This window comes from Zootoca vivipara, chromosome 5 (genome assembly GCF_965207765.1).
Source record: "Zootoca vivipara chromosome 5, rZooViv2.hap1.1, whole genome shotgun sequence".
Taxonomy (NCBI): Eukaryota; Metazoa; Chordata; class Lepidosauria; order Squamata; family Lacertidae; genus Zootoca; species Zootoca vivipara.
The window spans coordinates 69,304,376-69,317,891 of record NC_142588.1 but is presented as its reverse complement, the minus strand read 5'-3'; the positions used below and the strand labels follow the sequence as shown (position 1 = coordinate 69,317,891).

General features: G+C 40.3%; 1 protein-coding gene across 3 annotated transcripts in view; it reads left to right on the top strand.

The window, feature by feature from the left end:
* The window catches only part of SPHKAP (SPHK1 interactor, AKAP domain containing), a 77,559-nt gene that overhangs the window by 28,470 nt on the left and 35,573 nt on the right, over positions 1–13,516 (top strand). For all 3 annotated transcript variants that reach the window (XM_088669089.1, XM_035133407.3, XM_060274525.2), the window contains exon 3: positions 3,776–3,886. In XM_088669089.1, coding sequence (XP_088525215.1) covers positions 3,776–3,886 — 111 coding nt within the window. The remainder of the gene's footprint in view (positions 1–3,775; positions 3,887–13,516) is intronic.

The window sequence follows — 13,516 nt, the reverse complement described above, 5'->3', positions numbered from 1 at the left end:
AGAAACTGATTATGAGAGCTAATCTTGCTAAGATGCCAATATACTGATGTGGTATCCGATAAAACTGCCAGGTGGAAGTTTCATAATTATTTTGCATCCATCTCTTAATTACCAGCTACCAGATTTTTAGAAGACATCTGAAGGCAGCCCTGGAGGCTTTTAATGTTTAATAGATTATTGTATTTTATTTTTCTGTTGGAAGCCGCCCAGAGTGGCTGGGGAAACCCAGCCAGATGGGCGGGGGGTATAAATAATAAATTATTATTATTATTATTATTATTAGCCAGCTGGACGGGGTATAAATAAAATATTATTCTTATTCTTATTATTACAGTCAAACCTCCGTTTGCGACCGCCTCTGTTTGCGACCGCTTCGGTTTCCAACCACTGCGGAACCAGAAGTGTTTACATCCGGGTTCCGTGGCGCTTGGATGCGCAGAACGATCTGCGCAGAGCATGCGTGCGCGGAAGCGCTCTATCAGCGCTTCACGCACGCGCAGAAGCGTACCTTGGGAAGCTACGAACTCGGGGAGCAACCGGCTCCCCGGAACCAATTGTGGTCATAAACGGAGGTGTGACTGTATTACCATGCTGCTAATGCAGTAAAAACAATGCAGGAGGAACTTACTAGTTACCAGTCTCTGCAGCCACAGCAGGCGCTGTGATTCTCCAGCAGTTTGACTTCGCCCCTGGAGGCACACTCCATTCTCTTTCAAGACAGATGGCTGCTAACAATAATAATCTCTTAATTATCTCTATGCACATGAATTTATCCCCAAACTATTATTTCATACATTTCAGATTTTTTCATGCCAACTGATGGCTTTCCGAGCATAATTCAAAGTGTTGGTGTTGACCTTTAAAGCCCTAAACGGCCTCGGTCCAGTATACCTGAAGGAGCGTCTCCACCCCCCATCGTTCTGCCCGGACACTGAGGTCCAGCGCCGAGGGCCTTCTGGCGGTTCCCTCGCTACGAGAAGCCAAGTTACAGGGAACCAGGCAGAGGGCCTTCTCGGTAGTGGCACCCACCCTGTGGAATGCCCTCCCACCAGAGGTCAAAGAGAACAACAATTACCAGACCTTTAGAAGGCATCTCAAGGCAGCCCTGTTTAGGGAAGCTTTTAATGTTTGATGGATTTCTGTATTTTAATGTTTTGTTGGAAGCCACCCAGAGTGGTGGAGGGAACCCAGCCAGATGGGCGGGGTATAAATAATAAATTATTATTATTATTATATTTCAAGTCAATCTCCGCCCCCTGCTGTACTCCAAACTCAAAGTGAAATGCATGAGAGAGACAGTTATATCCCTTTATGCAAACAGCAAAGTCGTTCTCCAAGTTGTGGATTCTTGTGTAAGCAAAACACTGCAGCAATATCCCCCCCCCCCCCGGAACCATTTGCTTGTACAGTGGAACCTCGGTTTATGAACACCTCGGTTTATGAATTTTCGGTTTATGAACGCCGCGGACCCATCTGGAACGGATTAATTCATTTTCCACTACTTTCAATGGGAAAGTTTGCTTCAGTTTATGAACGCTTCAGTTTATGAACAGACTTCCGGAACCAATTACACCCATGCTTCAGTTTATGAACGCTTCAGTTTAAGTACTCTGCGGACCCGTCTGGAACGGATTAATCCACTTTCCATTATTTTCAATGGGAAAGTTCGCTTCAGTTTATGAACGCTTACTCCGTGGACCGTCTGGAACGGATTAATTCACTTTCCATTACTTTCAATGGGAAAGTTCGCTTCAGTTTATGAACGCTTCAGTTTATGAACAGACTTCCGGAACCAATTGTGTTCATAAACCGAGGTACCACTGTATTATTTTTATTAAGCACAAGTCATCCTGATTATTTGTGCCAAACAGAATGATTACATGCTTATTAGTTCAATGTATTCAGTGGGACGTACTTCTTGAACAGGCATGTATAAGATGTGCTGTGAAGCTGCTATGATATCTGTACTTACCTGGGAGCAAGTCCCATTGAATTCAACAGGATTTGCTTTTGCGTAGACATATATAGGATTCCAGTGTTCAAATGTATAATTGCCTTCAACTAGTAGTGAAATCCCTAAAAGAGAAGGAATTTGCATCACATTGTTTATATTTTACTAGCACATAATGTGCAGTTCATTTCCCACGATAGTTCACGCATATGAATTTTTATGTACCTTTCCAATCACTTGAATATGGTGTTATTTATTGTGCTTATTTTCAAATGTGGCAAATGGCATCCCATTCACATTACAGAATCAGAGCCTAGAATAATAAGTATACTTTATTACAATATGCTTAGCACCAGATATATGTGTGGTGTCACTGCTTGCCATTTTGAGCTAATGTCACCATTTTTTAAATAAAAAAAGAGGCATTTCAACGAAGCGTGGCTTTAAAAGGAGGGAAACCCATTTTAATGCAAAATGAGAAAATCCCTTGTATAGAAACATAATGATCTAGGGAAAAAAATTATTTAAAGGTATTAATGCATTATTTTAAAAAAGTTTTGCTTTAAAGAAACAGGGACCGAGCACTCGCTGCTTAGTTTGGGCAGGTTCCAGGTTTGTGCTAACAAAAGCCTGGCCCAGAAGTTCAGTTCTTGAGGACACAATGAGTTTTTGTTTTGAACACTAGCCAGATGATGGACATGCAAGGCTGAAACATGTTAAAGATGTTGGGAGAGCGCTCCGGGCTATCTGCAGCGCCCCCTCCCCCCATCTCCTAGCGTCCTCCAGTGAGCATAGCTCTAGAAAAGGCATCCCCTTCTTCTCCAGGGCGCTCCAGCGATCCATAAAGCAACTTGATTTATTCACACTAGCCTTGACACAGCAAAAGGAAAGAGGCACCGCAGTTCTAAACTACTATTTATTTACAGACAACAGCATTATGGCACCTGATCTCTCCAGCTCCGAGAACAAGCAGAACAGCGTAAAAGTGAAAGTACAATTTCACAGACTCACACCGGAAGAGAGATGACAGTCTTCCTTTCTCAGGCTCCACTCAGGCATCCTAACAAAAGATAGCGCAGAAAGCAAATGAAGCCATGGTTTAGTAGGCTAGGAATTTAACATTATCCCTGCACATTTTCCCTTCTTCCCCATCGCTCCTTCCATGGCTTTTGGTCTCGTATCATGATTACTTCCATTTTTTATTACATCAAAAATGATGTAAATTCGAATTTTAATATTGGATTGTACGCTACAACCTGAAACCATGATAATGTCCTAATGGTTTTAAGTCCAAGATTAAACCACAGTTTCCCGTGTCAGGTGCTAGTTTTAAGTAATCACTATTTAGGCATCAAAGTCAATGTCCAGGAATTGAAGAGGGGGAACAAGAAAGGAGCATGCAGGCACAGTGATTGTTGAATAAACCTTGTTTTATTAAGCCAATATTGTTGCATCCAGATGAGCCCAATGGCAGCGTTCAGATACGTGAATTGTGATAGTCATAGTTAAGAACCTACATGATGGTTTGAGCTTCCAAAGTGAAATTTTGGAAAACAAGCCTTTAAAATAAAGTTTGACTTCCACCACCAGTTTTGCTGGTGTAAGTTCTGCTGGGTTGCCACGTCATGTCACCGTGCTGCAAAAGGACTGGAATTTCTTTCCTTGCCCTGTCTCACCCTATCCCTTTTTTTGGGGGGGGGACTTACCTCTTTAAATTTGCTTGATGACTTGAAAGCAAAATTGATTTGAAGACTTCCAGTGATGCAGCATCCAGGCTTCATGACTTTGGTGGAAGGAAGACTATGAAATCTTGTGTTTCCACAGGTTCTCTGCAGTAACAGCCTGCTAGAATCAACAGACTACTGGTTCCAGAATCAGAGGACACCATGCCGGATTGGCATCGTGGAGGACAAGTTGGAGAAGAACTATGCCTCTGTAAGTCCTTGAGCGATCCGAACCCTAGCAGGAGAAGAAATGTGTAGTGAATGAATCGTAAATCTGAAAATGTATTGGCTTGTTGTTTGAAAACCACTGCATATTAGCACAAACACAGTCAACTATTTAGACAATCAAAAACGAAATTACGCAACTCTACTGCATGTTCCTGATTTCTGCTATCAGGGCTGGCTCAAATGAGATTAGAGGATTACAGAGCAGGAGAAGGAGTGGCAGGTGAGATTGATCTCAAGAGAGAAGACTACCCAGAGTGGAAGGGAAAAGGTGTCAGTGATGTGGCTTTTGTTAAATTGAAACTTATATAGTATTTTGGCCGCATTCAACTTTTAACAAGTTGCGTTTAGGACTTCTTTTCATATTACATTTCTCCTCTAATGGAGGTTGCTCTGTAGAACGATGCATGTTTATAACCAAGTATAGAGAAATTATAACATGAAGAGTGGTTATTTGGCTTAAGAGCTAGTTAAGCAACCATAGGTATACCTTTGCAACTTGAATATTGGTAAGGAGAACTGTGCGTAGAACAGAACAGAACTTACTCTTCCCAGATTACTTATTTAAAGATGCTTTCCTTATGCAGTAGTCCAACTCCCTTAAACCCCAGCCAGCATGGCCAATGGGCATGGATGATGGGAGTTGTAGTCCAACAATATCTGGACTGCTACACATTTCCCACACCTGTCTTTAATGCTGTGTTCATGCTATCTCTGAACCACCACCAGTAGCAATTATGGTTACTGTAGGAATAACTTCATAAGGCATGCATTTTGCTGCCCATTTTTTAATCAACAAGAACAATTCGGTTATAATGGGGAGTGGAGGCAAGCTGTGCATCCCACAGGTCTGTTTGTGTTCTTACATTGCTTTCAAGCATTGTTCCTAGTATTTGGCATGCCAACTGAGTATTAGTGGTGTGTGTAGTTACTTTATCTTTCAACAGTGAGCATGAGTCAAGCTCCCCTTTATTTTTTATTTTTTTAAAAAAAGCTTTGCATTTTTGGGTCTTTGTTTCCTCCCCCAACCAAAGCTGTTATTACTAGAGAGGTATTTTTAGTTTAATCCCTAGCTCAGTCTTTAAAACACCTTAATTATATTCTACAAAGGAAGAAGAATAAGTTAGTTGGAGGTTAAAACCGTGGCAACAACAAGCCACAGCTCTTTCCCAAAGATGGTACATCAATGACTCCCTGTACACAAGGCCTTTTAAGGGCGTGTCATCATGTGGCCTTCTCATTAGTAAATGTGAAGGAATACAGCCAAGATACAATGTCCTCTCTGTTCCAGCGTTCCACATGTCCCTTATTATTATTAGATCACAAAATTGTTTACTAGCCCATCTGCTTCACACTTGTCTGTGTTAATCATTTGCTGGCTGTAACAGGGATAAAATAACCAAATTGTGTAAAGCTTCCCAGGCTTGCCACCTAGAGACAGTTCTTACCTGCATAAGTGGCCAAGCAACAGCTTCCGTATAATTCTGGTTGGTTTCCACTAGCCAAGGTTCTGTGTGTCTCATTCCACGGTGTTGTGGCAGTGGTGCCATCTTCCCAAAGCTGGAGTGACTTCATGTCAGCAAAAGATTCTCCCCTGGGTGTCTGTAAAGGAGATCCCATGGCTAGGGCTCAGCCTGGCCCCATGCATAATCTCCAGTCCCAACAGATGATCAGGGTGTTGTTTACCTGTTGTGCCTGTTTCTGTCATGCAGAGCATGGTGGTGAACAATATCAGGTTCAGAAGGGGGAGACTCCACTTCAAATGACTGCTCAGCCGGTGAATTCCCCTGCCCTTCTCTCTCACACTTACTTGCTAGCTTGCTGAACAGAGTTGTTATGAGGGAGGAGGAAAATATTTCTCCCTGATCTTTGTTGTGGAGGATGGCATTAAAATGTAAATATTGCAAGCTCTAATAAGTAACCAAACAGGGCTTTCATACCCTGCTCACCTCCCTCCTTCTCCCCATCCACTCAGCATGAAAAGGAACAAGCTGTTCAGGACCAAATTGCATATAATGCTTAACATATAGCAGACATCCCCAAACTGCGGCCCTCCAGATGTTTTGGCCTACAACTCCCATGATCCCTATCTAGCAGGACCAATGGTCAGGGAAGATGGGAATTGTAGTTCAAAACATCTGGAGGGCCGAAGTTTGGGGATGCCTGACATATAGCATGCAGGAAAAAAAGAACTTCTTCATTTCTGCACAGATTTAAATCTGTGCTGTTTAAATACAGCCTCAGTTGTTATTGGGACCATGAAATACAGAGATTTGGCTCTTCCTTCCCCACCTCCATAAAACTCCTGCCCCCAGGCTATGTGAGTTAGTAAAAAGGTTCCTATTGGCCCCAGTGGAGACTTTATTTTACGAACCCGTCATAGCTGCTTAGGGGAAAGGCAATGTTAGAAACTGAGATATGAAAGCTAGGAGCTAAATGGCACTGTAAACCTAGGTTATGGGCGCTGCAATGGAGTGTCTAGGCACACTTTTTTATAACAAGAATACAAAGCTGAAAATTAATGAACCGCAGCTAAAACCTTATGTTCATTTTTCACATGGTCTAGTTCACATCTGAAGACTGCAAAAAAGCACTACTTCTCCTGCCCGCCCCCCTAATATTCCTGTTGCTGTTGTTTAGTCATTTAATCAAAGCATGTGGGAAGTAGGATTGCTTCATTGTTTGCTGCAGAGTTGGTAAATTGTCTTTGCCTAACTATAAGGCATGCTTATGAGGCTATAACTTGGGATCTGGTTGTTGTTGTTGTTTAGTCGTTTAGTCGTGTCCGACTCTTCGTGACCCCATGGACCATAGCACGCCAGGCACTCCTGTCTTCCACTGCCTCCCACAGTGTGGTCAAACTCATGTTAGTAGCTTCGAGAACACTGTCCTACCATCTCGTCCTCTGTCGTCCCCTTCTCCTTGTGCGCACAATCTTTCCCAACATCAGGGTCTTTTCCAAGGAGTCTTCTCTTCTCATAAGGTGGCCAAAGTATTGGAGCCTCAGCTTCACGATCTGTCCTTCCAGTGAGCACTCAGGGCTGATTTCCTTCATAATGGATAGGTTTGATCTTCTTGCAGTCCAAGCACTGCGTAGACCTGCCCTACTTACCAAACAAAAGATGTCTCTTGGGCCATTGCAGCACAAGTCCCTGCCATGCTTAAGTGGCAGCTCATGAACTGGAAGCTTATGTTTTATCTGTTTTAATTTATTGCTGCCTGACTGTGTTCAGGATTGTGGGGTACACCGGGGAAATACCTCAGCTCATCCAATTGCTATTTTACCAGGTTTGTTCTCTTGCTTATTTGCTCTTGCCTGTTACGGGTGTATTTGGAGACCACTTTTCACAAATCCACTTAGTAATAAATAAATAGGAAACTTGCAAAAGTGCTATTAAAAGAACTGGGCAAGGCTGCAAATGATTGCCAAGGCTGTAAATGATGCTCCATAGGGCCAGGTGGTGATGCGGAGTGTGATGTGTATTTGAAGATACTGCCTTTACTTTGCACCTGTGATCTATCACAGCCCTTAGAAACGGAATCCCCAGTGTGTCTTCAGCTTGATGTTGCTTATGCATTGGCACGATTTATTGCTATCATGAGTCCAGGGTTTACTGTGACCAGGATGACGTCAGGTATAGAGAAATGGTGCCTTGCTAATCATTAGCATATTGTACAAAAGGGTAGCAGATGGCTTGCATGATATAAATATTTATTGGCATATTTTCTTTAAGTTTAAATCACAAGTGACAATCAATTTAGACCGAAACCAAAAAGGAGTAATCCTTAATGAGAAGAAAACATTTACAGCTGTTTCTGAAGCAATGAAATGTGAAGAAAGGGGCTCTGGGCATTGCAGCCAAGTAGTTAAACTAAGGACAGTTTTTAATTGCGTATAAAGCCACCAGTATTTTTTTCTTTTCTTACGGGCTCTTGAAATATAACTGGCACTAAGTGTCAATTACATTCTTTTCTGAGAACTTTCCAAAATATGGCAAGACACATACTGGTGCTTCTTGAAGCATGTAGGCAGGAGGCGGGGAGTAGAGTGGGAAATCTGACCAAATCTGGTGTGTGTTGCCTTAAAGCAGCAACTTCAAAACCTTCCTAGGCCAAAGAGAGTAAACATTCAGAATGCTTTTAACTAGAGCACTTTCCTTTTCTTTATTTTTGAGTTGTGGATGTGTTTGCTGCCCTGGGCTCCTTCGAGAGGAAGGATGAGATATACATGCAATATATAAGAATAAAATAAATAAATAAATAAATAAATAAATAAATAATACAGTCATACCTCGGTTTAAGTACGCTTCAGATTGAGTACTTTCAATTTAAGTACTCCGCGGATCCATCTGGAACGGATTAATCCACTTTACATTACTTTCAATGGGAAGGTTCATTTCAGGTTAAGTACGCTTCAGTTTAAGTACTCTGCGGACCGCCTGGAACGGATTAATCCACTTTCCATTACTTTCAATGGGAAAGTTCGCTTCAGGTTAAGTACGCTTTAGGTTAAGTACCGGTACAGACTTCCGGAACCAATTGTGTACTTAAACCAAAGTACCACTGTAATAGCCTTTGCCCAATCCAGTGTCCTTCAGGTGTTTTGGCTAACTTTCAGCCACTGGGACATGGAAATCTGCATCATGCCACTTCTTCTCCTCAAAGGGCAAACATTAATTGGGTCAGGAGGGAATGGTTAAGTGCTTTGTCAGACTTCTTCTGTCAAAAGGAGAGCTATTCCCTGCCGTTGCCATGTTTTATCATCCTAAGCAGAGGAACAGGGGAAAAGAGTGTGAGAGCAAGGACCATGTGTTTTAAGAATGCCAAGAGACGGGTGGCAGGAAGGAGGGCATGGCAGTTTCATAAGATATGGTAACAAAAATGAAAGAGAGGAGAATAGTTTGCACAGCAGTTGGCATTACTAGGGTTGCCATATTTCAGACAGTGAAAAAAAAACTGGCTAGAAAAGTTGTTGAGCTTTTTTGGGCAAATTCATTATTTAACAAATGCCCATTTTGAATATTTTTATGAGAAAATGGCAAAAACTTCACTGCCAACATGGGCTGCCATACACCCGGATTTTCCCGGAGATTTCTCCAATTTCCACCCAGACACTGCTGCCGACTGCAATATTCTGTTTTTTTATATAATTTTATTTATTATACATAATTATGATAAAACACACACAAAACACACACAAAATCTTACAAATTAACACATACATACATACTCATTACTTATAAACACATTTTTCATTTTAATAAGAAAGAAAAGATAGAAGAAAAGAAAGAAAAGCAGAAAAAAGAAAGAAAAGTAGAAAAAGGAGGAAATAAAGAAGGAAATAAGAAAAGAGGTTTTGGAGGATTTTCCTCCCAATTTATTCCACTGTATATCTTAAAAAGAAATCTTTATTAAATGACTGCAATATTTTGGATATGTCCGGAAAAATCCAGATGTATGGCAACCCTACATTATCTCTTTCAGATTTGTTGAGCATAAGGTGAGGCAGCTGAAACTGGCTAAGTCATCTAGTTAGCTAGCAGAGGAGGGAGGAGAAGCCTGTTCTAGAGATGATCTTTACAATTTAATAAGTAACTCTATTGTTCTTATTTAAAAATCGTATATTAACAGAGAAAACAGAATACCATCAAGTTACTCGTAAGAGTGTAGGAGCAAGCTGTCTTGCTCTTAGCAGGAATGTTTATATTCCTATGGTTGCTGCAATTTAATGAGCAGGTTAAGAAGTAAATAGAACAATTCAAGGAAGGGGGGAGATGAGCCCTCAGTTATTCTTGTTTTTATTACATTGTTGTCTTGTGAATTTCATTAAGAAATAACTCCAAAATCCACAACAGGGCAATACCTTTATTAGGAACAACCAAAACGTCAAAATAGTGGCGTGCCTTGGAGTTCTGCAGAATTCTGTGTTAGGCAAGATGTTATGCAGAGCTGGAGGTAGAAGGATAAGGAAATGTCTTATGACATTTGAAAAGTGGCCCTTCTCAGGAGTGGCACCGTTCCACATGCCGCAGAATGTTCAAGAACCAGAAACTGGTTCATTTTAAATACCTCCTGAAGTCTCAACTGGCTTTGGTTGCAACATTCTGCTATACAGTATTTATGAATCTAGGTACATATTATGAATCCTATATGCATGTTATTGTGATACATGTAGTTTATTGATGATGATGATGATGATGATGATGATTTAGTGTTTTATTTAAACGTCTTAGGGATTCTGCCTATTGAGTGGAATATAAAGATAATTAAATAACTAGCAAGGAAGTACGAAACTTAGGCTAAATGTAGCCATGTGACCAGCTTATAGCCTCAGTTCCAAGCTGGAGACTGCAGACTGAGTAAGGGAGCAATCCTACTGCACGATTCACCGGGATGAGTGGGGTTAGGATCCAGTGGGTCTCTGGCTGAGCTGGGAGGTTTCTGCCACAGCTTTGCTGTCCCTCACCCTCAGCTGAGCTGGAAATATGCTAGCATATCTTGAGCCTGGTGGATCTTAAGCAGGGTGGATAAAAATCAATGATTTTTTTAAAAAAATCAAAAAAATCGGATTTTTTTGATTTAAATCGGATTTTTTTGATTTAAATCGGATTTTTTTGATTTAAATCGATTTTTTTGATTTAAATTGGATTTTTTTAAATAAAATGCTTTTTGAGGAAAGAATATTACCATCCAAAGGTTATTCCATCATGAAATAAAGATTAGTTTTTTTAATTATGTAGTATAAGGTTGTATATGTTTAATTTATGGGGTAAATAAATTCCATTAATCCATTCACTTCCAGAGGTTTTTGTAAGATTATTGGGCAGTTTCTCTGCCTACAAGATATTATCACAGGTGCTTGGTTTACTTTTGCAGTTCTCAAAACTGAATTTGACTCAACAGAGATCACATGCCTCTTCTTCACAGCAAAAATGTTATAATATGAACAGAGTTGAGAAAAAGACCTTAATCCTATTGTTCTACAAACCTATGAATACAGAAGCAACCCCTTCAGTGCTAAGTTTCAAGAAGTTCAGTGAATAGAATAGAAACAATATTTTTCTGATTGTTTGGACAGTATTTAAGTTTTTCATGTGTAGGCTGGGCTGACAGTCTAAGTTTCTTAAAATATATATATTTTGTTTTTGTTTAGCCAAATTAGTTAACAAACATGGATGTTTGTTTAAGCAAATAACATTTGCTGAAATGTTATTGTTTCAGTTGAATAAATCTATTTAAATTGTTATTATTAAGGTAATGATTATTTTTCTCCTTCCTAAGTACAACAGTAAAGTTGTCCAAATATGAATGATTAACCTATTAAACTGGGGATAAAAAAACTAATATGAAAAGTTGTTATTCTAAAAATCTTCATCTACTTGCATAATAAAGTTATACCAGCAAGAATTAGTCTTTATGATTTAAATCAACTATGATTTAAATCAAGCCTTACTGACTAGTGATTTAAATCGTGATTTAAATCGTGATTTAAATCAGTTTGATTTAAATCAAATCCACCCTGATCTTAAGCCTGAAAATGGGGCATTCCAGTGGCATGGTGGGGGCAGAACAAGAGACAGGAGACTTAGTCTGGATCCTGTCTGTTTATCTCAGTCATGTGAACTGCCAACCTGGTCTAAGACACGTCGGCAAAAAAGGTGGTGTAATTCCAACTGCTATCTGGTTTTCTGAGGCACGCTGCCTTAGTGCTTCCTATGAAGTCTTTGCAATTGTGCTTCTAATGCCACAGGGTTATAACATCAGCATGCTCCTGTTGAATTCCAGATGGCTCCTTTTATGGCAGGACACTCAGAGGACCTCAATACTCTAGACCTCCAAGCTCTATATACGCATGTGTTCTTTCCACTTCCATATTGGGAAATGATCCAGAGATGCTGTTCCATGGTGGCAAGATTCCATGGGGGCATCAGAGCCCCCTTCGTGCATATCAGAGCTGCTGCTTGCACAGGGTGCGTATCTGTTGTGCTTGTAAAAGTATATGACTGCACAACTGAAGAAACTTGCAATAAATTAAAATGGGTCACATCAAAACAAGGTGCCAAAAGATATTAAATATCCCACTTGAGTGGCTCTTTTCCTGTCACAATATACAGTATTGTCTTGAAACCCTATAACTGAAGTCAAGGTTCTGGAAGTGCTTCCAAGAGAAACTTCAAAACGTCTCTCATTTCATCATTTTATTTTCAGTTCCATCACCGTGAACATGATTTTATGAGATGAATGAAAGGCCATTTAATCCAAATGTTTTCATTTCCACTCTCTGTAGCTGTTATATGTCTGGTTTTCCCCTTGCCAACAAGGTTTTGGCATCCATGAAAATTAGCATGAGATGCACTCCATCAACTTCTTCCAAATAATTAGTCTGAATGTGTTCCAGTGAGATGGGTTTCATTTTCTGTAAATATTGTGCCTCTGTACATTTCTTTGTTCACATGTTTTGCTTAAAAAAAGTCATCCTTGCATTACTTGGCATTACGTAGTCTCCCTTAAGAGCTATATTCTTATCCTGGAATACGCACAGCTCATGGGGGACAGGCATCTGTTTTTGCCTATCAATTATCCACAACTCAGGGTTGAATCACCCATGAAAAATATCATATAGCCATGGGAGTAAAGACACAGTTTCAGTAATAATGTGGGTTCTGTATAAGTGAGCAGTGGTGAGAAAATGCCAAAGTCCTGTCAGTGCATGGGGGCAGTTTTGCATAAGATTGTGCCTCATGGCATATTCATATGATCATAGAACCATAGAATTGTTGAGTTGGAAGGGATCCCAAGTCATCTAGTCCAACCCCATGCAGTGCAGCAAATTCTGCTCACAGCTACCCCTGGGTGGGCTTGAACCTGCAACTTTCTGGCTAACAGCCAAACATGCTGACCTTTTGAATCCCCAAGTCGTGTTAAAACTTTTTAGCATTTTTGGAATTCGGAAGTTGAAAAATTCAGCACTCCCAAATGGTCAGGAGTGATGGGAATTGTCGCTTAAAATATGTGGTGTGTGCCAGGGTTAGGGAAGGGAAGCACTAACTTGAAGCTACTAAAGCAAGAAAAGATGGTCACATGCAATGCCTGTATATGACACTTCTGCATATTTGTATACTTCTGAGACATTTGATATACATATATTTTTAAGTTTAAACTTAAGAGGGGTTCGTGGTATAGGAATGTTCAAGCCATATTGTGGTTATTAAACTGAGATTAATTTAGTTTCCCTGTTCAGATACAACAGGAAACTGTACTTTAAAATATAACCAGACCATGGTAGAAGTCCCAGAGCTGGTTTGCAAGGAAAGGTTTGCAAGGTTGATTTTCAGCCTAGTGAATCATGGGCTATTGAGCTGAGGTCATTATGTGTGATTCATTGTTGGAGTTACAAAAGGTTTAGAATTCCCGTCCTCTTTAGTTCTCACCTTATCAGCCTTGTTTCTTCTCCATTGTACTTAAACCCCTATAGATATATGTACGTACAGTGTTCACATCATCTTCTTGGCTCTCTTCGTGCATTTAATTAAATAGGTTGTTGCCTCCAAAATCTCATGATGCTATGAGCTATTTCATTTTTAAGTGGTCAACCACCCCCCCCTTTTATAAATAT